The 25,061-nt window shown below is 36.8% G+C and overlaps 1 protein-coding gene across 1 annotated transcript; it reads left to right on the top strand.

Moving 5' to 3' along the window:
* Positions 1–16,653: 16,653 nt before the first annotated feature.
* LOC149836631 (uncharacterized) lies at positions 16,654–23,708 on the top strand. The gene is made up of 4 exons (XM_090005493.1): positions 16,654–16,793; positions 20,019–21,740; positions 21,873–23,594; positions 23,634–23,708. Exons 2-3 carry the CDS (start codon positions 20,136–20,138, stop codon positions 23,514–23,516), a joined length of 3,249 nt encoding a protein of 1,082 aa, XP_089861619.1. The 5' UTR covers positions 16,654–16,793; positions 20,019–20,135; the 3' UTR covers positions 23,517–23,594; positions 23,634–23,708.
* The last annotated feature ends 1,353 nt before the right edge of the window (positions 23,709–25,061 follow it).

Genomic DNA, 25,061 nt, shown 5'->3' with positions numbered 1-25,061 from the left:
GCAAGAGAGAGGGGGTAGAGACTAGGGAGGTTACCTGAGACAGTGCGACGGCCGGCTGCTTGCGATGGTCGCCGGAGATTGGCGAAGGTCCGACTGACTGCGACATCGGTGCCTCACGTCGCCGAAGATTGCAGCAGAGAGGGAGAAGCTCGGAGGGGGGCACCGCAGTGGCGGAGCCAGGGGTGGGCATGGGTGGGAGGCCCACCCTAAAATTTGAAACTGAGTCGACTCATGACTCGGAAAATCGAATCGAATTGGGACTCGTGAAACCGAGTCGACCGGGACTCAGGCTCTCGATGAGTCTAGAGCCTGCCAAAAGGGGCAAGGGGTAAAACCCTCGCCAGTTTTCCTTTATCGTTTGTGCTATGCCCCTTCGTTCCGGCATTCCCCTTCTGTCACAGGCAAGGCGGCAACCCCATTTGTTGGCAACCCCTGTGCTCTGCAGTGCCGCCGGCCTCCCTTTGGTGAACCCGCGGTGGCGGTGCCCCCCTCCGAGCTTCTCCCTCTCTGTTGCAATCTTCGGCGACGTGAGGCATCAGTGTCGCAGTCAGTCAGACCTTCGCCAATCTCCGGCGATCATCGCTAGCAGCCGGCTGTCGCACTGTCTCAGGTAACCTCCCTAGTCCCTACCCCCTCTCTCTTGCTTTTCTTGTTGACCGGCAAGCACGATAACCCTGTTTGCGGTTTCTGAGAAACCGAAACCTTCGGTTTCTCAGAAACCGCAAAGCATCAGACGACCCATGTCGCCGATCGAAAGACCTGCCGGCGACGACTGCCAACACGACGCCCAACCATGCCCACCCTTGGCTCCGCCATTGGGTGAAACGTCCCAACATCCCAGCTGAATGCGTATTTTCAGTGGGTTATTTTGTTTGCATTTAGCTGTTAATCTTCCTATCTACTTGACGCTATTCAATTCAATTTGAATACCGTTTGTCGGACAGTTAGCTATTCCTATTTATCCGTGTTAACCAACTCCAACTGTTATATGTAGTTTTTGAGTTAAATCTGATTTCTATTTTTGCTTGCTTGAATTGTTAGTAATTTGGTTTAGGACAGGGTTTGTGTTTCACGATTTTTTTCGTCTTGGATTTTAAGCCAAAAGCGCTGTTAGTAGTATGGGTGTGGGACACACACCAACTGTTTGGTGAAATGGCTCACTGACTCTGCTGAACCAGTTTGGTTCAGATTTTTTGGCCACCCATTGTCTTTTTCTAAGGGTCGAGTTCCTACCGTGTTCGCACATTTTAAATAGCGTGTAGGCATCTTTTAGGAGACAGTTTGCTGAATTGTTTTGTTCCATAAATCAGTACTTAAACCAGTCCCTAGTCATGTTAAATAGTTTGAGAATTTCATACATTTAATTCCACTGTCATTGCTACTTGTGCATACTCTTTACAGGATCATCCTTCAAGACCATAGCATTGTCCCCGAGACCCGAAGTCTGCCCACCCAACGAAAAACTTCTGGCTTCGCCACTGGGGCACCGCCACTGCGGGTTCACCGAAGGGAGGCCGGCGGCACTGCAGAGCACAGGGGTTGCCGGCGAATGGGGTTGCCACCTTGCCTGTGACAGAAGGGGAACGCCGGAACGAAAGGGCATAGCACAAACGATAAAGGAAAACTGGCGAGGGTTTAGCCCTCGCCCCTTTTGGCAGGCTCTAGACTCATCGAGAGCCCGGGTCCCGGTCGACTCGGTTTCACGAGTCCCGATTCGATTCGGTTTTCTGAGTCATGAGTCGACTCGGTTTCAAATTTTAGGCTGGGCGGCCGCCCACCCATGCCCACCTCTGGCTCCGCCACTGCAGTCATGGCAATGCGCGTGAGCATGACGGATGTGCACTGGCGCATGGCACGGCGGATGCGCGGCAGTGTGCTGCGCAAGGAGTGCACGATAGCAAGACACGACGCTGAGTAGCTTGCGCACGAGCAGACTGCGATCAAGCTATGCAGACAAAATTGATGCTTGATCCTGGCCTGTGGACTTATCCACTTAGACTGCGCACTGAAATATGAAAGATGATCAATCCTCGCTCACTAAGCTGGAGTCTCCACGATGAGCAGAAAACCTCCTTTCGCTTAGTGGAATTATGAAAAGGTCTCACTACAGTAGCAGCGACAACTGATGGAGTGCGATAGTCATCGGTACTCAGTCCAAGCAAAGGCGACACATGAAGGATACATGAGTAAGTGCATACGCCATATAGAAAACAATAAAGATTGCGAAAATGTCAGGTACTCGCCAGTTTTACGTGGTCAGCACTGTGCTCTTGACTTCTTCATAGCAGCTAGATGATGCAAAGGATCTGCAAACTCGTTGGATGTGCGATGAGAGCTTCTATATTTAGACACTGTAACTGGCTTCAACTTTCCAACTGAAGCCAGTGCACGACCGTCATTTAATCTACATGAGCTCTCAGCAGGTTCGGTTCCATAGCAAAAAATCAAGACCATACGGTTTTGACTTAACAATTGCAACTCAACGGAATCGAATTGGGTCGGATAGCAGATACAATTCAATCTATTGACATCCCTAGAAAATACACTATAAACCAAAAGGCACTTGAATTTAATTTATTGCTTATTTTTGCCTTTTTGATTTATTAGGCTTTCTTGATATTTTTCCGAAAAAAAAAACAATTTTTTTTTTAACTTTCAAGATTTTATTTTCAAAGAAGAAAGAATTCCAAGGATGAAAACTGTGACTGTAATTTAGTCATTATCCTTGTTGGACCAAACACGTAAACAGTCAGGATCGAGGTGGGTCCATGACCTGATCAAGATTAGCACTTCACTGGGTCCGGATCTGAACTTGATATGCCACTCCTTTTCAGTTACAGTGTCTAAATATAGAAGCTCTCAGCAGGTAGGATATGCAAACTCGTTGGGTGTGCGATGTGTGATTAAATGGCTTCACAAAATGTCTTTGGGTGCTGTTCCTGAGTTGAGTTGTCCTCATCTGCTCGCTCTTTTGCTTGCCGACGCCTAATCGTCCTAAACATGTATTCTAATAATATCTGATATTATTAATAAACTTTTTTTCCCTCTTTCAAAAATAAAAAATACAAAAATCAACGGCACTCATTCTCTTTTCTTTTCTCCTTTTGGACTAAGCAAAGGTCGTGGCTGATTTGAGAGCATGCCTTTGAAATATATGACTTCCAAAAGCAGCTTAACCTAATAATGGAAACCTTTGGTGGCTTTCCATTAATTAGTTGATAAGTCGAGTTCTGTTTCTTCTTAGATTTACATCCGAGTTCAGGTTCACCTCAAAATTTGACTGATGCAACACGTAAATAGTGCATTTCTTTTTTCTTTTTCTGAGAAGAACACGAAGGAAAATTATTTTCACATGTAAAAGTTTTATTAGCTTAAATGTTGGATTCTGATCTAGCAATAGCTTAAATGGGTTTATGCATCCAACATTCTCTCTCTCTCTCTCTCTCCTTTTACTTTTTGGTTTGATAGACAAGCAATTGAGCTAAAAGATCGCCCCAACCGGATCGATCCTTAAGTACTGCAGCTCCAACCAGTCTATTACCTTAGTGCAGCTCTAACAATTTTATTAGTTACCTTATTTAGGCTTGCCAAACTAAGAATGCCTTTGATACCTTAGTTCTAAGGACTGAGGTGATCTCAGATCTTAGGTTCTGAGAGGTCTTCAGACTCTTTGAAATAGACCGAAAGTCCAGCATTTGTGAGTATAACAATACGAGAGGGGGGGCAGGGCTAGATACTCATGAATCTCATGCTGCATTTAAATCTCAGATCCTCCATTTGCAAAAAAACATGAATCTAGCATGGGTCCCCATGTCAAATTCAATACAATAATCTGAGATCCATGACATTTCAGATGTGCACCTTAACAGCCAGAACACAAGCTCAGCATGTGTACAGCCCCACACCTATAATGGTTTGACATGTCCTGTGAAGGATTAAACCAGATGACTCAATGGAGGTTGGAGCTGCAGGGAATGAAGCAAAGAGACTTGGGAAGGAAAAATTGATATAAATGATTCGGTGGATCGTTATGCCGCAAGAGGGGCATGAGATTTTGATGCATCATTTGCCCACTAAAAGTAGATACAATTAAAGGCCATTGCGTGCCCCCAGAGGGGGTTAGTATAGTTGGAGCGGGTCTTTGCCGTTAGACGGGCAAAGCGCAAAATAGGCCCTAAGGGAAAGGGTCCTAGTCACCGAGTTTTACCCTTTAGAAGGTCGACCAAAGATCTACAACCTGCTATCAGGGCTCAGGTTTCTCCGTGTAATAAGAAAAAAAAAGACCATTGCATTATTTCCTTAAAAAAGCATTCTGGACCCAATAATGTTGAGGTTGTAAGTTCTTTTGCCTGTGAAGATTTGAGCAGTGTAAGGGGAGAGAACAAGGAAAGAAAGAAGCGGATGCAGGAAACAACTTGCTTCAAGGGGGTTCTATTTTGTGTCTGTGTTTTTCTCTGCACAGGCTGGGATCTTATAGCCTTCCTTGGTGTTGTCGTTTCATATCCGAGATTTGAATGCCTCGTTTATTCAAACGTTTTGGGTATCCTAAAAATTTAAAACTAAAACCTGATTTATTTTAAAAAACTGTTTTAAAATCAATTTCTTGAGAAAGTTTTGGATATGCTCATAATATGGGCAATCCATGTGTTAATGCATGACATCAAGCAATTGAGGAGACATGGCCACCTTAGCTGTCATTTCAAGCCAACATCTCTCACTTGGCCATGAGAGCCTAATCATGATGCAGTGATTTTCATCTTACTATTGGGGTCTCGCACTTGCATAATTTTTTTTAGCAATGATGTATTTTTTTTACTATATTCAAGATTTACCCATCCAGATAAATATCTCAATTAGACATATCTTAAACCCATATACTATATACATATTTTGAAAATAATTTTTAGATATGCCTTTTGTTAAAGAACCTGCAATCATATTAGTAGTAGGTAAGCAATTAACTGTAATGTCATTCTTCTCAATTATATCATCAATATAATGATATTTCACCATTATATGCTTGTTTTTAGTACTGATTCATTGATTATATCTAGTTTCAAATCTTTAATTAAACAACTTATCCAAATAGTAAAGGTGGCAACAACATTGTAGGCAATGTACTCAGTTTCTTGTGTATGTTGAGCTACAAAACTTTATTTATTGCATAACCAAGAAATTACACCTTAAAAAAAATGTATTCAGAAGTGGACTTACTATCTCTGCTGCCAACAAAATCATTATCAGAATATCCTGTGAGTTCTAAGTTATTTTTCTAACAACATAATTATAAATTTTTTGTCCCTTTCATGTACATGAATATTTTCTTAACTGCTTGCCAATGAGATCAACTAGGATTAGTCTGGTAGCAACTAATGAGACCAACAACAAAAGTAATATTGGGTCTCGTACGTAACATTGCATACATTAAGTTCCCAACAGCTTAAGCATAAGGAACATTTAATCTATCATGTCCTTTAATTGGACAATCATTTTTACTTAATTTGGCTCCCTTAACTGTTGGAGTCCTAACTTAGTCACTCATTCTAATTTTTTTGAGTATATAATCAGTATAGCTTTCTCGACTTAAGCTTAAAAGTTTATATTTTCTATTTCATATAATTTTTATTCAAAGAACATAGGATTTAACTATGACTTGGTTTTGACAATCATCTCATTGTTGTTTTCACTCAAAATGATATCATCCACATATAAGGAAGAATGAAAAACTTTCTACCATTTTTCCAAACATAAGGTCAAATCTATTTGTCACATATCCGGTTGTAGTAATTGTCTTATGAAACTTTAAATATCATTGACATGATGATTGGTTAAGTCTATATAAGGATTTTTTTCAACCTATATACTTTATCCTATTGCCCTTTAACAATATAGCCTTTAAGTTGTTCCATAAAAATAGTTTTTTTTAAATTACCATTTAAGAATGTGATTTCAACATCTATCTTATGTAGATCTAAATCATAATATGCTCTAATGACCAAGATTGTTCTTATTGAGATAAATTTTACAACTAGTGAATATATATCAACATAGTATAATCATTTTCTTTGAAAAAATCCTTTAGCTACTAATCTGACTTTAAATTTTCTATACTACCATTGGACTTGTATTTCTTTCTTAATATTCATTTGTATCCAATGATTTTTCTTCTCCCAAGCAGATATGTTAATTTTCAGACTTGGTTTTTCTCAATTAGTTTGTTGATTCATGTGAGTCAATTGCCTCACTATAAGACATGTTATATTTTATATCATTAAGAACTAGTAACATATTTCTTTTGTTAAGTAAACATAATAGTCATCCATGTACGAAGAAGGAACTCTTGACCTTTTGTGGCCAACACGTGTCTGATGTGAAGAATAATGACTACTAACAATTGGTTCATTATTATCTAATTGTTTATCAAAGTCATAAATGAGATTAAATAGATCATTTTCATTGATTTAAAAAATGACCAGATCCATATTTTGTTTTTCTAAGAATTCAACATCTCTACTTTCAATTAAACCATTATCAAGATAATGAAGTCCATAACTTTTGAATCGTTTTGGATATCCAATAAAAGTACATCTTATAAATCTACGGTCTATTTGGTCTATTGACTAATCTGTAATTTTTATGTGAGTTATATAACTCCCATCTATGAAAATAACTTAGATATGATTTTCTTTCAATCCATAATTTATAGGGTGTAGATATGATAGCTTTACATAAAAATATTCAAAATATAGGTTGTTGTGAAGTGAGTTTCTTCCTAAAATACCTTCGATAGAGATGCATGACACAACATGGATATCACTAAAACACCTTGGACCATTAAATACATGTTTGATTTTTATACCCCTATGAAACAACACCTCCATCGTTAGTGAAAGCAAATCTACTCATTTTTAGATTCATTAAGAATTATAACCTAGTTGAAATCAATAAATCCTTTCAACATTACTGAATATTCATTATAGTGAATTCTATAATCTAATGTTCTTCTTAGATATTTAAGAACTCTAAATATTGCATTCCAATGCACATCTCTTAGGTCATAAGTAAATCTACATAACTTACACATAATATATGCAATGTCATGTTTAGTACAATTCATAACAGACTTCAACTTTCCAACAATACTACCATATTCCAATTGAGAAACCCATCTAACTTTATTAGGCTTTAATTTGATATTAGTATCATAGGGTGTAAATACAATTTTGTACTCATAATAATTTTATTTTTTAATAATCTTTTCTGTATAATGAGATTTGAGATAATATAAACCTATTACTAGTTTTAATCAGTCTAATTCCTAAAATCATATGTCATATATATCTTTCATGTCAAAATTAGAAGACAAAAACTTCTTTGTATTTTTAATATGTTCCCTGCTAGAACCAAATATCATTATATCATCCACATTAAGACAAATAATTGTATCATAACCATTATGTATCTTAATATAAACACATTTATTGACAACACAAATTACAAAACCATTAACAAGTAAAACTTTGTCAAATTTTTCATGTCATTGCTTAGGAGATTGCTTAAGTTCATACAAGAATTTAGTTAGTTTACACAATTTATATTCTTATTCTTTAAGTATAAATCATTCAGGTAGCTCTATGTAATTGTTTTTGTCTAATTCACCATTTGGAAAAATCATAATACATTCATTTGATGAATTTTATAAATGACATACCAAAGCAAGAAAAATTAACAATCTAATTATTGTAATACGGGTAACCAATGCACATGTATAAAAAATTCTATGACTTTCTTTTATTTATACTCTTTTGTAACCAATCTTGTTTTAAACTTTTCTATAGTTTTATATGATCTCATTTTCATATTAGAAAAGCATTTACAACCTATATGTTTAGTCCTAGAAGGAAAATCTACTATTTTTCATGTATTATTATGCATAATAAATTATATTTCATCATTAATAGCCTCATTCTGAAATAATGCATCATGTGATGACATAACTTCTTGATAGGTTATAGAATCATCTTCAACCAAGCATGTGAAAAATCAAATCCAAAATTTTTCTCAACTCAAGGTCTCTTACTTCTCCTTGGTTCCACATGTTCTCTATTGGTTACATATGTAAGTAGAAGCATTGTTATTACTAACACTTGGTAAAATATTCATTTCAGTTTCAAAAGAATGATATTTTAAAAAAAATTACATGGATGGTTTCAAAAATTGTGCCTCTAAATTAAGAAGCTTATATGATTTATATTAAGAGAATATCCCAAGAATACACTTGTAATAGACTTAGGACCCGACTTAGGTATTAAATTATCAATTATCCTACCTTCTTCAAGACAACTACATACTATAAAATAACCAAAGTTAGGTTTTTTTATTTTTTTCATAATTCATAGAGTGAGATTTTTATTCTTGAATATGGAATTTTATTTAATATGTAACATGCCGTTAAAAGCGCTTCCTTTCATAAATCAAATGGAACCCCTGAATTAAAAATTAAAGCAATAGCTATTTTTATCAATGTTCTACAATTGAAAATACTACCAAAAACATCTCACCACAATGATCAATATTATGAGTCGACAATAATATACCAATGTATTTTCTTTTTAGGATTGTTTCATCTACCATAAGAACTGAATGCCATTCTTTTAAAAATTCATTAATGCATTATCAGAAGAATAAGAACAAATACTTAAATTGATCGCTCATATCAGTCTCAATGGCTCCTAGCATTTCATAGTTTGTCATAATCAAATGATCAAAATAAGCAAGAAGCATCTTAAATGACTTCAAATATATCATATAACTCTTATTTTGTTGTTCTTGTCCACATCATGCTTCTTTATAACTATCTTCATACCTTCTTTATGACTGATGTCATTGATAATATTCTTAGGAGTTATTTTTGGGTTATCATGCAGGTATGCATGAATAACACTTGCAATCCACTCAAGATACTTTTTGTACTCAAAGGTTGCCAAATAAATCATCACATATATGCTCTTTTTCGTACTAATTCACTCGAAAGAATGTTGCTCTATGCACCTTTGTGCAATGGATATTTCAGAGGCCACCAACCATAGCATGCAGGTTCTTTCTCATGCATACGACCAGGGGCGTAGCTAGGATTCATGTGATGGGGGGGGGGGGGGATGGGCAAACAGGGGTGTAGCAAAAAAAAATTTGGTGTGATAGTATGGGGTTCGGGGGCAGCGCCCCCCCCCCCCCCCAAATTTTTTTTTGAGATAAAATAAAAAATGGCTACAATTATTAATAAAAATCTATTTCATATGGACAAATCAAACTATTTGTTGCAATCAGAGCTGGGCTACAAAAATGGATAAAAATCTATTTCATATGAAATCAGGGCTGGGCTAGGACTGGGCTTTTAAATATTTTTTTAACTGGGCCGGGAGGCAGGACTAGGCTATAGCCCAGTTCTGCCCCCCACCTAGCTCCGCCTATGCATACGACAATCACTCTATTACTATAGCTCCTCAATTTTTTTTTTGTAGTTATTCATGATCCCATAATTTTTAAAAAACTCATGACAATGCTTTAGATCATTAAACATTTGACAGACAATAAGGTCTCCATCATTTAAGCTTGTTGTTAGCCACACAAAAAATTTAGTCATTAAGTTTTTTGTTATGCAACTCGTCAGCCATTTGAGATGCCTCCGCTTTAGTGACTTTCAATTTCTCTTCATTGTATGAGAATCCATTGAACGAGAACTTATTCAACTACATCTTATTAGTTTGAAAATAAAAAACAATTTTATTTCTCAATTAATACTCATATAGCTTATACAACATACAAATGGTTCAAATTTTCAATTATCATTTATGCATCATTTGCATTTAGTATTAATTGTTTCATGCTATTAGTGTCTTGGTCCTCTCTTATCATTTTAGAGTAATCTTCAACTAACATCATATAGTCATCATCATTATCATCTGATTCTTCATTGTTTATATGATCGCTGCTACCACTAATTAGTTGTTTGAATATACAAACTAAATCAAAAGTCATCATATTTATCTATTCATTTACTTCTATGCATGCATCATTCCTAAATTTTCAAATTTTATGTTTAATAATAAAAATAACACCATTGTCATCATACCTATATCTCAAGCACAAATTACAAAGTTCATAAAATTATACCTAATTATGTTATCCGTCATTGAAGAGTGAATGTTATCCACATTATTGCAATGAACATCAGTAGCATTGATTTGTTGACGTAACTTCATATCCTCTACAAACATCTTCTGATCATGTACACCATTAATTGTTGGTGCACATTGTTTATTGTCTGCAAAATCTATATCCCAACATAGGCTAAGGTTGCAAGGTTCACAAATGTGTGATGTGAACATGCTGAGCTTGAATCAGACAACATGTAATGGTAAGAACATCGACAACATATATTTGTAAACATCATGGCACATTTGTGAACGTACGTCAAAAGTATTTACTTAAAGGAGGTTCACACAATATTTTCACGAAGGTTTGGAGGTCCCAAACCTTATGCAAATTTAAGAAAAGGAGGTTTGCATATTTAGGGACATTAACAAAAATGATTTGTGAACATCACACTATATTTACGAAGATACGTCAAAAGTATTTAATTAAAGAAGGTTCACATATTTTGGGAACATTCACAAAAAATGAATTGTGAATGTCATACTATATTTGCAGAGGTACATCGAGAGTATTTAGTTAAAAAAGGTGTATTTAGTTAAAAAAGGTCCACACATTTTTGGGGACATTCACAAAAATGATTTGCGAACATCATACTATATTCATGAAGGTACATTACAAATATTTAGTTAAATGAGGTCCACACATTTAGAGACATTCACAAAAATGATTTGCGAATGTCGTACTATATTTGCAGAAGGGCATAAATATCCTAAAAAAGTGAGAATAAGACATTTTGGATGTAGGAAGGATTTCAGTAAATTGTGAGGCATTTCGAAGAACACAACATTTTACAAGGACAATACAATCATTTTCCAATATATATAATTTATCTATAAGATCTTTTCGATAACGATATTTATGACATTGGATCAAAAGAGTAGAGCTGGTGACAAGGTGAGCTTGAGTTCATACTGTGCTAAAATAAGTCCAGCTTGAATGAGCTAATGGATCAGATTTGGATCCAGCATCTGACTAAATTCATGTTCGATTAGTCGAAAGAAAATAGTAAATCAACTCAAATTTAATAAGTAATCATATTTGGGTTTGGTATATGATACGATTTTAAAAATAATAATTTTTTACCAAGAACCGCACACCAAATACTAATTTTCAAACTAGTTCTTGCACTCGTGTCCTCAGAGAACATGATTAAGTCACACAATTTCACTTAAAAACTCATTTTATTAATACCTTAAAGAAAAAAGGAAAATTACACTATCTCTTCAATTACAATGCGTCAAAAGTAAACACGATTAAAATGAAAGTAAACCCTAAACTAAACTCAGGACTTTCTGTCTTCTAGCTTAAGTAAAGAGGTAATGATAAATATCCCCCTTTTCAAAGAAGCAACCTCTAAGAGAAAATATCTGCAAAACAAAATACACAACTATACCTATACTAACAAGACTATTATCAAAATAACAAAAAGGGACACGAGACTAACAATTAAAAACTCACACAAATGAATTCTAACTAAAATCGAAGGAAACAGAACGAAAATCAATAACTAATCAACTAATCAACAATAAATCTATCTAATTTAACACTACTAAAAAAAACTAAACAAGTAAAGCAATTCAAGAAACTACACTATAATTAACTGAGCTAACTTACTCAACTTAACCACTCTGGTTTTCTGACAAAAACTAGAGCCTAGACTCTACTAAAAAATACCTAAATAAACCTAAAAATATGCAACAATATCAAAGTATAAATGAGAATTAAAGGAAATTACTAAACTACCCTAAACTATGTATTAACAAACTCTCTACGGCTAAGACGGGAACCGTTCGGTTTGTACAACAAATGGGTGAGGTCAAACTAGATTGGAATCACACCAAATTTGGCTGAGACCTAGCCAAGACCATATACTAACATGCTCACCTGGTCCCTGGACTAAACTATACCGAAAACTATGCTAAACAATAACGTAAATGATGAAAATACCCCTACCGTTATGAAATAAAGACTACAGTTTAACAGAAAATCGGTTTTCGAAAATAGAATGGAGACAATTAAATCTAATCCAAATGAGATGAAACTTTTCAGAATTTAAGTCAACACCCTAACGAAGCTAATGAAACTTACTCCGGGTCAAAACTTCACAAAAAACCACATAAACTGATGACCTCTGAAAAAATTATGTCGATTTTCTGCAACTAATACTAATAACTACAACTTAATTATAATTAAAACTAACTAAACACAACTAGGTTAGCTAAATTATTGACAAGAACAGAAGCTTAACTACTAATAATCTATTCTAAAAGACAAAATAGTTAAAGAAAAGCAATTATACAATTGAAAATAAGTAAAACTAAATTATCTATACTAACTACAATATCAACAATAACCAAATAAACTAGCACTTCCTAAATTATATACAAGACCTTAGAAAATTAACAACCAATCAATCTAATTAGACCAACCTAATGCAAAAATAACTCTTAATTGCCTTAATGAAATTAAAACTAAGAAAAGAAACTATTTAAACTAGGAAAAGACTTAAACCCGATTTTGCAAAACAAAACTTTGAACTTGTGAAAATTGGTTTTATGAAGGGCAAAAAAAAAAGAAAAGAAAAGAAAAGAAAACATACCCTAAAATTGGCTTAATAAATCAGAAAAAAATACAAACACAACTTTCTTAGATCCTAATAAAACAAAAGAACAAAAAACATCAAAAAATTTGAAGTGGTCTATCTTGGAAAAATCCAGGATCAGGGTCGGGCCGGACCTACATTCTGTAGAAACTGATTCTGTAGAATTGGGATAGAACCCTGATAAAATGCTGATATCTCTCAAACTATTGATCCAATTAACCCCAAATTTGGGATGTAGATTCTAGATACACACACCAGACTATCCACCAAATTTCAGATCGAAATAGCTTTGGTATTGGTGTGGAGGATAAAAAAAAATTATTGTTCTATTTCAGGCCTATCGCCTGATAGGTTCTGAACAGATGTGGTTCTTGAATTGAATACCGACAATCCGGCCAAAGAGACGACCCAAACCTTATTTTTTTACAAACTAGACACATTAAACTGCTATAAAAAAAATAAAACAAAAAATAACCACCCAAGAAAGAAAGCCAAATCAATTTTTGAAAGTAGTGCAGAAATCTTATTGTGCTAAAACACTCTAATCACCCTATTACTTAAAAATGAGACTAATCTCCTTTCACTAAAAACATCTAAACCAGATAAAAATGTGGGAAAGGAAGATCTAATCCTAAATGCCTAAGTTATGATGCATCAACATAGATATGAATGCAAAACCCTAATTAGACTCGATCTTAACTACAAGCGATGGGTGAGAAGACACACATCAAGGGCTACCCAACGAGTTTGGGAAAAAAAGAGAGCGATCCAAAGCTTCGAAAACCATGCCACACGTCTCCTATGCCTGTTGCTACATGTGTTCTCTTTGCTGGAATCGGTGCTGGACCCAATTCATCGAGGAGGGAGATCAATGGAGAAAACTAGAGGGCCGATGATTCTAAAGGAAGGAGATTCTTGGCTACCGGCTATCTAGGTAGATGATGCTCTCGCACCAAATCCGAAGGAGAAGTTCCAGTCACTTGTACCTACAAGAAAATAAAAGAAAAATGCAACAAACCATAAGAAAAAATATGAAGAAAAACAATAGAGAAAAAGGGAAGAAGAAAAGGAAGAAAAAAAGAGAAAAAGAAGAAAACAAAGTGGAAGAAGGAGAGGACGTTGGAGAAGAAGAAGGAAGAAAGAGGGAGAGACATGTTTCTAGCTATTGGACCCCTTCCACAATGAGAACAATTAGTTTTTATATTAAACAATTTGTTAAAAATTTCTAAAACACACCTAGGTTAGAAACTATTTAGAAAAACTACTTAAACTATAAAAATTAGCAACTTACCTCTAGGCATCACTTTTGAAGGAGTTTTTTTGAAATTTCTCACATTGGATCTTCAGATCTAGGATTAGATTGACTTTGGGTCTGATTCAAGGTCCAAGATGAATAATTTGGGTCAGATCTGGATCCAAACCACCTCAAAAATCAATGCACTTACCGTGAACTAGCTCTATTTTTCTCATTTTAAACCAGTTTTGAGTGAAATTTGAACCATGGGTTCTTTATACCTAAAACAATATAAACATAGTTATTTATCCTATAAAAGCATATATAAATATATGAATTTATGATAAGAATGATATGTATTTTATGCATCATCAATATACATATTTGTGTCTTCCGTGACACACAAATAGGGATGCACAATAAGCCAAGCAAGCTTAAGCTCGACTTGAGCTCGGCTCAAACTCGTTCAAGTAAATAAACTGAGCACAAAGTCAAGCTCATTTGAATTCGATTAGCTCGTTTAAGCTCGGTTTGCATAGTTATATAATGCATAGGTATATGTGCAATTTGTGTTTGCAAATTTAACAAATCAAATGACCTTGCTAAGATGGGTAAGGTCTTAGCCTTTTATGAAGCAGGTTGGTAGTCCAAAACCCAGGTTAAATTTATTTAAATAAAAAATGCTTGAATGCTTTTGGACAAAAGTTGTTCAAGCTCGAGCAGAGTTATTCAAGCCAAAGCTCGGCTCAAACTAGGCTCGTGTGCATCTCTACACAACACATTCTTTGGGGCCATGTGAATGATAGGGGCAAAACCTGTTTTTTTTTAAGGTGTTTAGGTGATCAAAAACCAGATTTTTGTTCGTGAAAAAAAAGCAAAGAAAACTAAGAAAAAACAATGCCGACCATTTCCCAGTCCATGGCTGGCCCAAAAACTTAAAAAAAAAATATGGCTAGTCATTTTCTGATAGGGTGGCTGGTTGGAAAATGGTTGACCACTCAAAAAACTAACATTTTTTTAGTCAACCATAAAAAAAAGAAAGAAAAAGGCTTTTCCGGTCATTTTCAGCCAGTGGCCAGTTAGAAATGACTAGACAATGGTTAGGTGGGGAAGGTGTAGGATGAGGGTGGAATATGGTGGAAAAGCCCCTTCCTAATAAACGAAGTTTTCAATTTGGTGGGGGAGGGTGTATAAATATGAAAATATTGTGTTCTTATCGCAACATTTACTTTTAATCATCTATATCTCAAGACAAAAAAGGTTTATATCTTAATATTTTAATTTATTTATTTTGTTCATATTTTGCTGAGAGCATTAAACTAGCCAAATGAACCAAACAAAGCATGTTCTGGCTTGGCTTGCTTACCAATGGATTGATTTCGTGACTTGCAGGTGTTTGTGTTTTAGCCAAGCCGAGCTCGAGCTTGACTCATCCCTGAATGAGATGAGCCGAACACATGGGCAGGCTTGTGTAAAAATATTTTGTGTTATTTATACATAGAATATATATTTTATATATTATACTTAATAGTTCATATTATATATATATATTTTCTATGCAACATTCTTTATATATATATATATATATATATATATATATATATATATAAGAAGCCCTCTTATATATGTGTTTAGCATGCACAATTTAGTGAGAAACTACTCTTATTCATTTTTTTTGCTAAAAACATGATTTTATGAGCCAAGAAAAATTGATGCTTTCATATTTTGGATCACCCAAAAACTTGTATACTTGTCAGATTCAGGCATAGTGACAAATATCGCGAGATTTATGAAAATTTTTATGAAAATCTCGCGATAATATCACTAGAAATTGCCTGAAAGTTTAAAACAGCAATTTCTTGCGAGATTTTCAAAATATCGTGAGATTTATGAAAAACGTAAATATCACAATTTAAATGTGATATTTACGTTTTAAACGGCTATTTATCATGATTTAAATGCGATATTAATAAATTTTATTAATATTTTCTTATAAAAATTCATTTTTAGAATTTTTAATTTATTTTTTATTGCCGAGATTTTGCCAAAAAATGCAAAACTTTATGGATTTTTTTAATTTCTCATGAGTTTTTTAAAAATGAGAAATTGCCGATAAAAATGTTTGTCACTATAGATTCGGGTGATCCAAAAGCATGTTCTCACTAAACAAAACCTACATAAAGCTAAGATTTTTGAAGGGGCCTAACTGGGCAGAACGAGCGCATTGAAAAAAAAAATTAGAATTTTTTTGGCAAAAACAATTTCATATAGAATATATAAATACGGAAAAATTAAGATTTTTTTTTCACAGCACTCACATAAAAAATAAAAGTATTTTCAAAACAATTGTAGTTTTCAAAATATCGCATTTTTAGGGGAGCCTTTGGACCATTAAAACGTCGCGACATTTCTAGAACGGCTAACTTAGAGTACGGAGGAAGGAAAATTCGTGAAGGATTGACACGTGGATTGATGCAAGTATCTTTTGACACGTGGCAAAAGATTTCGAGAAGGATCTGGGCGGGAACGATCTCGAAAGCCCTGGATGCTGCGAAGGGACGGTCCTATATAACGCTCCTCTCCCTGCCGTCGTTTCCCTTACAGAAGATCGCGAGAAGGAGGAGAGAAACAAAGTCCATTCGCTCATCTTTTCTAGGATTTTGCGGAACGCTCGAGCCGAGAATTTGTCTATTCGATACGTGGGCCGGATCGGAGGGTTTTCAATAGAAGATCGATATATTCGTAAGTCTTTCGATCTCGTTTTCTATCGTTTGGATCTGTGCACAATTTCATCGTTTGGGTTTGTGTGCGATTTCGTGATCGGTGTAGTGCTTTTCGTCCATTTCGTTGATCTCCATGCTGAATTATGTAGTTTTCTTGATATATTTTGCTTAATTGTTGCAATGGATTTTGCTTTTTTTTTTTGGTGCTGTCTGCTTGGGGATCCGAGTTAGATGTGTACTCGTCAATGCTAACAGATGTGTAGTTGGTTGATCTTCGTCTGTTTGATTCTGAATTGTGTTTTTTGCGATATCTCTGTTTATTTCTTTGTTTTTTATCTGTAATCGGATCTTCTTTTTGGGGTTTTGGCTTTTTTATGTCCTGAAATTATTGTAGTTGTTAATGTGCATCATTTGTAGGTTTATTTCTTTGGTCGTTATGTAGAACTTAATCTCCTTTTTAGGGGTTTGGCATTTGATGTCTTCGAAATCTTGCAGTATCATTTTGTGTAGGGATTGGGTTACGTATTCTTCTAGTTGGAAGGAAAATTTTCTTTTTCTTTTTTTCCCCTTTTCTTTTTCTTTTTTTGTTGAGTGGATGTGAAATAGTGTGATTAATCTTATTTCCTGAATCAATCAATCTTTGCATTTTCTCAGGATATTTGGTGCTTGAGTTTGCGTGCGTTTCTGTGATTATATTGACCTTACTTCGTTCCAATGGTTGTTAAGATTTGCACTTTCTTTTCTTTTTTTAGAGGTTTTAAGTATTGATATAAATTATTCAATATGCATTATTTCCATGGAAGTTAAGGAACTGTATCTTTTTGAAATACTCTCCTTTTTCTGTAGATTTACATATAGATTAGCCACAGTCAACCTAATTGCGTTTAAATACTTGTGCTTTTGCTTTCAACTGTGCTTACCGAAGAATCATTTTTCAACATAGAGATTCTATAGCGTTTTTATAGGACAATGATTGTTTAATAAATTTCATATTTTCTCCGGAAGCTAATTTTGTATGTATACCGTTGGTTAATTGGCCTACAATATTTAAGGATCTGGCTTGTATCCAGGGTTGGGTTTTCACTAGTTCTTTGTTAGGAATAAAATTCTAATATTTTGTCCTAAAATTCAAGTCTCTTGCCCCTTATCTGAGCTTGAGAACTTTCGTTTTGATTTCTAGCAGTTAACATGGACTGTATCAATAGCTCCCATGAAATCTGGTGTCCTTTATGATGTTGCTGGATTGGGGTATATGTCATCTACCTTTTTGGCGTGCTATTCGTGGTGGTAGATGTCCATAATTCCTTTACACGTTTGATCACGAAAGAGGATCAGAGATTCTTCTCTTGGAACTAACTGAGGGTGTTGCTGACTAATTGTAGGCAGGTTCTCACTGATCTGCCCTAAGGAGGTACTAGGGATTGCCGGTTGAGTTTCATATTGTCAATGGGTTGGATAGATTTAGTCTGCAAGTTTCATAACAGATGCATCAAGTAACCTGGCTATTCTTCTTCGTGAAACCTAAAGGGGGTTGTCATTTATTGATCAGTTCTGAAAGAGGTCATGGCGAAAAACCAAAACAGAAGAATTGGATGTTATGATAATTGGCATTTCCGTAGAGCACTTTTAGTAATAGTTTGTTGAAAGAAACTGGAGTCTTGGGGGGATTGACTGCCTGGGAGGTTACATTTAAGATACTAGAAAAACATTAAAAGTACTGGTGATAGAAATCTTGATAATTCTAGTCTCAATGATGCTGGTCTGCTATTTTTGGTGAATGCCATAAAAAGTAGGAATGAGTTCTGTAGAATGCATATTTGACATAATGATATCTTTTGCAAGTTGGGTTTGGCTTGAGCTATTCCTCATTGGTCTATGTATGTCTCATGAAACTTATGCATCGTTTTATGAGGGACTTTGGCTTTCTTTTAAGAGGGAGAAGTATGGTTGAGAGAAGAGAGGTTCTCCTGTCTTGTTTAATGTGTGTGTGTGTGTGTGTGTGTGAGAGAGAGAGAGAGAGAGAGAGAGAGAGAGAGAGAGAGAGAGAGAGAGAGAGAGAGAGAGACGTTGTGTTTCTTTTACATGTCTACTTATTTGATTGTAACATCATCTATGTTGATGATTTTAATATGAGATGCAAGTTTAAGCTCAAAACTCAAGCTTGGATCTTTCAACTAAATGAGCCTAAGCTTCATCTCAAATAGCATTAGCCTGAGTTAAGTTTCTTGCAAGAAGCTTACTCTGCTTTCAGCCCTGGTCATGAATCACATAGCTTTGGTAGTTTCTTCATCTTATTTGGACCTGTACATGATCTCTCTTTTATAACTTGCTGAATCTTGTGGTTCTACGTTGTCTGAATTTTATTTGTATTGGAATGCGATGTTGTGTGCTGGTAGGTCATATATATTTGCTTTTGTTCTCCAAATATTTATGCACAAGTTGGCTTGGATCTTTCAACTAAATGAGCCTATGCTTGAACTTGAATAGCTTGAGCCTGAGTTAAGTTTCTTGCAAGAAGCTTACTCTGCTGGCAGCACTGCTCATGAATCACATAGCTTTGGTAGTTTATTCATCTTATTTGGACTTGTACATGATCTATCTTTTATAACTTGCTGAATCTTGTGGTTCTACGTTGTCTGAATTTTACATGTATTGGAATGCGAAGTATGTTGTGTGCTGGTAGCTCATATATATTTACTTTGGTTCTCCAAATATTCACGCGCAAGTTGGTTTCAAATGTTGGCGTTGTTTTTATCTTTACTTTTGGATATTTTATGTTGGAAAAAGCATATAGGAACAGGATATGCTATTTCCACATGCTGGGGTTAATTTACCCCTGAGGATTCTCACTGAGCTCGAATACGGTGACAGTGCTTTTTTTCAGTTTTGGTACTGTTTTGCGTTAGTAATTAGTCCATGATCTCACCCTGACTGGGGGACAGTTTTTCAGCCATCTTTGCCTCCATTGTGGTGTTCTATCATTCTTCACAGTTGAATATGCGTCACATGGCTGCTTGAATTCTGCTAATCACAACATTTCAGCCACTCTTTCTTATATTGTAGCATTTGTTTCTTATTTTGCTTGATTTATTACATTAGTTTTACTCCTTGTTATGGTTGAATATACAAGTAAAATATTTTCTTTTCCTTTTTGTTCTTCACTGTCAACATTCTGTGTAATTGGCTGTATATCATCTTTTGCAAAATTTGTCTATTAACATAATAAGTGGTTCTCTTTCTGCAGTTTTGAAAAGAAGCTTGTGGTTTTGGTGCATTAAAACGGTCTATAGTGTTTTATCCACGGGATTTTGCTTCTAGGCAAGCAAGTCCACCTTCAACTTAGTCTCGTGCTACCAGCATAATGTTTCCTGTGTACAGATACTCAGATTGGTACCCTCAGCCTTATAGTCAGTATCAACTGGCCTTTGGGGGCATGTCACCATGCAACAAAGGCGAACTTGTGAAGCCTTCTGTTGGGTACGAACCATGGCAACGTTCACCACAGTGCTATGGCTGTCACGGTCATATGTACCCACCTGGTCATGTGTACCCACCTGGATACTATCTTGGACCACCGCCTCAGTTACTCACTTCTCCACCTTTATATTGCTATGGACCTTATCCTCCTCATCCCCAACCACAGCCTACTAACTTTGTTATCCCCCCTCATTATACAGTGGACCACGGTCATTATGAATACGACAAAAGTAATATGAACCACTGCTGTGGATGCACGAATCATACCTGTTGCTTGAAGGATAAAAACAATGTGAAAGTCGAGGAGCGAAAGGAAGAACCTGAAGAAAACAGGCTTTACAATTTTCCTGATCTGTGTAGTTGCCCTTATCCTTTTGTGCGGATTCCTGCTGGCTGGCTGAACAATGAGGATGGCCAGGCATCTGAAAAAGATTCAAAGACGTGGATGGGCCGGTTGCCTGTGGAAGCAAAGGACAATGTCCAATTTGGAAATGGTGGTGTAGAGAAGAAGACACAGCAGCAACTTCCTGTCATCTGGATGCCTGGTTACAAGCATGAGGATGTTGAGAAGAAAGAACCAGAAAAGGTTAAAGCGAACTCTGGAGTTGCAGCAGAACCTATGAAACTGAAGGTCATTCCTGTGAAGGTTCTCGAGGACACGAGTTTCCCAGATAAACAGGCAGCTACTGAACTACATTGTGAAAATGGTGCACCAGCAGGGGTTGCATCGGAGGAAGCAAAACTGAAAGATGGGATTGCTAAACAGAATGAAGAAACCAGAGGGGACGAATCTCCCAAGTCAAAGAATCCTCCGTCTTCGGGGAACAGTTCTAAACTGCCACCTATTTGCTTGAGGATAGACCCTTTACCCAACAAAAGAAGGAAAAATGGCAGTTCGAGGTCTCCTAGTCCACCTGGTGAGAAGGTGGAGATTGGGTCACAATTACAGAACTCTTCTGGGAGATCCCAGGTTGTAGAAGATAAGATGTCAGATGTGGCTCATAAAAAGAAGGAAATAAAGGTTTTTCCTGTGGAGGAGAAGAATGCCAAACAAGAACCAGAAAATGTAATAGTGGAGAAAGTAATATACGAAAACAAAAAACCGGCCACTGACAATAATGACAAATCAGAGAATGATGCAATACATCCCGCAGAAAAGAAGGTTGTGGCTACGGAGAAAAGGATTTCTAATGCAGAATCAAATACTGTAGCAAACCTGGCTGTAGTACAGAAGCTAGTGGAGGTTTGGAAGAAACTGGAGGAAGATGCTGCTCTTCTTATTCAGTCTGTTTATCGTGGATTTGTGGTGCGGAAATGGGAGCCTCTTAAGAAACTCAGGCATATTAAGAAAATCCAACAGCAGGCTAATGAAATCAGAGTGAAGATTCATAATCTGGATGCCTCCTGGAAGCTTCAAGCTAATGGCAGGGAAAAATCAGTGATTGGAGAGACCATTATGAGTTTGCTTCTGCAACTGGACGCCATACAGGTAAAATTTTAATGTCTTCTTGTTTGATTATATTGAATTGCTATTTGTTGAAATTGTTCCTTTTACTTTGCTTTTATAGTTACTGGTGATGTGTTTCTTTTGTGAGCTGAATCTTTGGTTCTTCTGTCTCAGGGACCTCATCCAACTGTTCGTGAGATCAGAAAGTCGGTTGCAAGGGAATTGGTCTCCCTGCAGGAGAAGCTGGACACGGTGACTACTGATCCTGTTGATAATTCAAAAGAGGTAGTGACTGAGCAGAACTGCACGGTAGAAGGTCCTGGTTATCAAATTCCGATGGATGTATCCAAGGAGCGAGAGGCAGTTAATCAACCTAACAATGATAATTGCAGACCTGAAGTAGGTATAAAAGAAGCTGAGGAGCGGAAATGCATGGATGCATCTGCAAATGGAGGCTACTCTATGGAAATGCTGCAGGAAGTGAGACAAGTTTCTGAAGATGCTAAGCTTTCAGCTCCTGAGACACGTATGCCTGATTCTCATAGTCAGGATGACCAAGGTCTGGCATCTGAATTTAGTGTAGGCGAAGGGGCTTCATTAGAGGGTGATGTGTCTAGTGATCTGACGAGAGAACATCTTCAACCTTTGTTCACACATTCTGAAACAGTGAAACTTGCAGATGTGACTGTGGATGGTGAGGAGCACCATGAGCTTGTGAACACTGAAAGTCATCTGCAACAAGCTTTTGTCACATCAGGGGCTGATGCAGAAGTGTCTGCACCATCTAATGGTGATACTGCCGAGGAGTCCATTCAGGATGGAACAGAAAGGATCATTGAAGAAGAAATGTTCATTCAGGTTGGAACCGATGTTGGAGAAACTTCTAGTGGATTTGCATTGAGTAATGAGATTGAGAAACCTGAAGTTGGACTTGAGAGCATGTCTGATACTGTGTTGGAATCTGTTGAAGGACCCGTTGAGAAAGAAGTCAAAATGGTAGTTGGTGGAGGCGAGTCACCTGCTGTAAAAGATAGATGTGTGGTGCTTATTGAGGTGCGTGATGGAGGTGATATGGTTTCTGTCAGCAAAGCTCCAGTTGTGTGTGCAAGCGAGAAGAAGCCCTCAGCCAATGAGATTGACGGCGTTTCGGAGAAATGGAATGTGGATAAGTTCTGTAAGGATGCTGGTGAGGGTGGATGTGAGCATCATGACGAAGCTGCGGATGGTTTAGAACATCAAAATGGAGATGATGTTTGTGTGGTGAGGGAACAGTCAGTTACCAATGAAGAGGGCACCGTTGATACTCCTGGTGTAGTTGTGGAAGATAATTCTGGTTCAATTCTGGATTCAGAACCTTCAGTTGTGGTTGAGATGCGTCTGAGAGAAGAGATCAAAAGCATTGGCTCTGAAGGTCGTCTGGTAGCTACAAAAGGTGAGGGAAAAACTGGTGATAACGATGGTTCTCACACCAATCCAGTGGTTGAAGAGGAGGTCCCTGGTTTATCTGATGCTCATTACATTCCAAGCGAAGAGAACACAGTGGTAAGTATTAAGGAAGCCACGGATAGTGTGGAAGAGATCGTGAAGCATCGCAAAGGAAGAAGGGAGGATGAGAACGAGATGCTGAAAGAGATGGTGGACAAGTTGATGGAAGCAAGCAAGAAACAGCTATCCGTGATCCAAGAGCTAAACGGAAAGGTAAGGGATCTGGAAGGCAGATTGAAGAGGAAGAACCTCAAGGTAAGGATCCCGAGACGTGCTTCAGGGTCTTGTTTGAAGCTTAAGAACTCTGTACCCGTGGATACATCAGTATACTGAAAATCTTCAGGGTCTTGTTTGAAGCTCAAGCACTCTGTACCCGTGGATACATCTGTATACTGAAAATTGTAGCATAGATAACCATGTCTCTTCGAGTAAAGAAAAGTGTAGCATAGAAAACCATAGTGGTCATCGGTGTATGATATGTCTTGTTTGTTGTGGTAATAAAATGGTCCCTCCTACTTTTGCTCTATCGATTTCATGGTTCTTTTCCTGTGACAAACGTTTTGCGTTTTCTGTATTTTCTAGTTTGTGAAGTGCCTTATGTGATGTATGGTTAAGACTCCCATGGTAGTAGATGTCACTTGGGCAAAAGTGGTTACATATTGAATATTTTGATGCAGAACCATCGAGCCATGAGAACGCGAAAATAATGTGCCACTACAGATTAGAGAGTAAAATTCAAGCAATGAGGCCAGATTGGCACCCATTGGGTCACGACTTTCAGGGTAACTATTTTCTGTTTCCCCATCTTGCCTATCGAAAAAACAAAGCAATGAGGAAGAAAACTCCCCATCTTGCCTATCGAAAAAAAAGCAATGAGGGAGAAAACATCAGTTTTTAGCAGTTTTGGAATTTTGAGCACCGACCAAAATAACTCTGATCAGTTTGGCTGGATATTGACTGGCTGATTACTGTTTTAGTTGGACTCAAGAGGTGTTTGTTTCATACCTTTTCTAGAGGTTCTTTTTCTTAAGAAATAGGGTCTCTTTCTTATAAAGGATGAAACAAACACGCCCATGAGAAAATATGTGGTAGGACTCATATAACAAATAAAAAAAAAGCTTTGCTGTCAAAATAGGTTCATACCTCCCTTCCTTGCATGGATAAGCCAGTTACCCTTCAAAGTGGCTCTTTGAAGGAAAGAGACTTCCCTTGAATGGGAGTGTAACAACAGCCCCTCAGCATTTGCTGATTTGATGAAAGGAATACTTTATAGGTGCTGCCTACTCAATAAGATGTTTACAAAGAACCACTCCCATTGTCACGAGCTGAAAATGATGGCCCCCGTGATGTACCCCGATGTACCTCAACACCGGCCTTGCAAGCGCACAGTAAAAATCGAACTAAACATCATTTGTCAAGCGCACAAGTGCAATAACACAAAGCATGTAGGCACACAATCACATATCACATAAAGAAAGCGGGGAGGCAAGAGAGCATAGAAGAAAGTAAGAAAGTAAAGACTTCTATAGCAAATTAACAAATACTGAGGGACCATGAAATCACCTTGAAACCGAAGGTTCTAAGTCCAAAGCCTTTACATGCAATACAATAAATTCAAAGAGGTAATTACATCAAACAACGAAAGCAAAAGGCTTTGGAATACTCTCTCCTGCCTAAGTTAGTGCCGTCCTCGATGACAATCGTGAGTGGTACTCCTCTACAAGTTGATGTTGCTGCTTTCACATACTGACTATTTTCTCCCAATTAGCTTCACTCTTTGGTAGACCTTTTCACTGCATTAGGTACTTCTTTACCTTGCCAAGATAATTGTTGGAGTGGTTGAGGACGACTTCTGGTTCTCCACCTGGGATGTTGGCT

This window comes from Nuphar pumila, chromosome 5 (genome assembly GCF_984573655.1).
Source record: "Nuphar pumila chromosome 5, dmNupPumi1.hap1.1, whole genome shotgun sequence".
Lineage (NCBI taxonomy): Eukaryota > Viridiplantae > Streptophyta > Magnoliopsida > Nymphaeales > Nymphaeaceae > Nuphar > Nuphar pumila.
The sequence above is the reverse complement of the archived record's forward strand: the minus strand, read 5'-3'. Positions and strand labels throughout refer to the sequence as shown.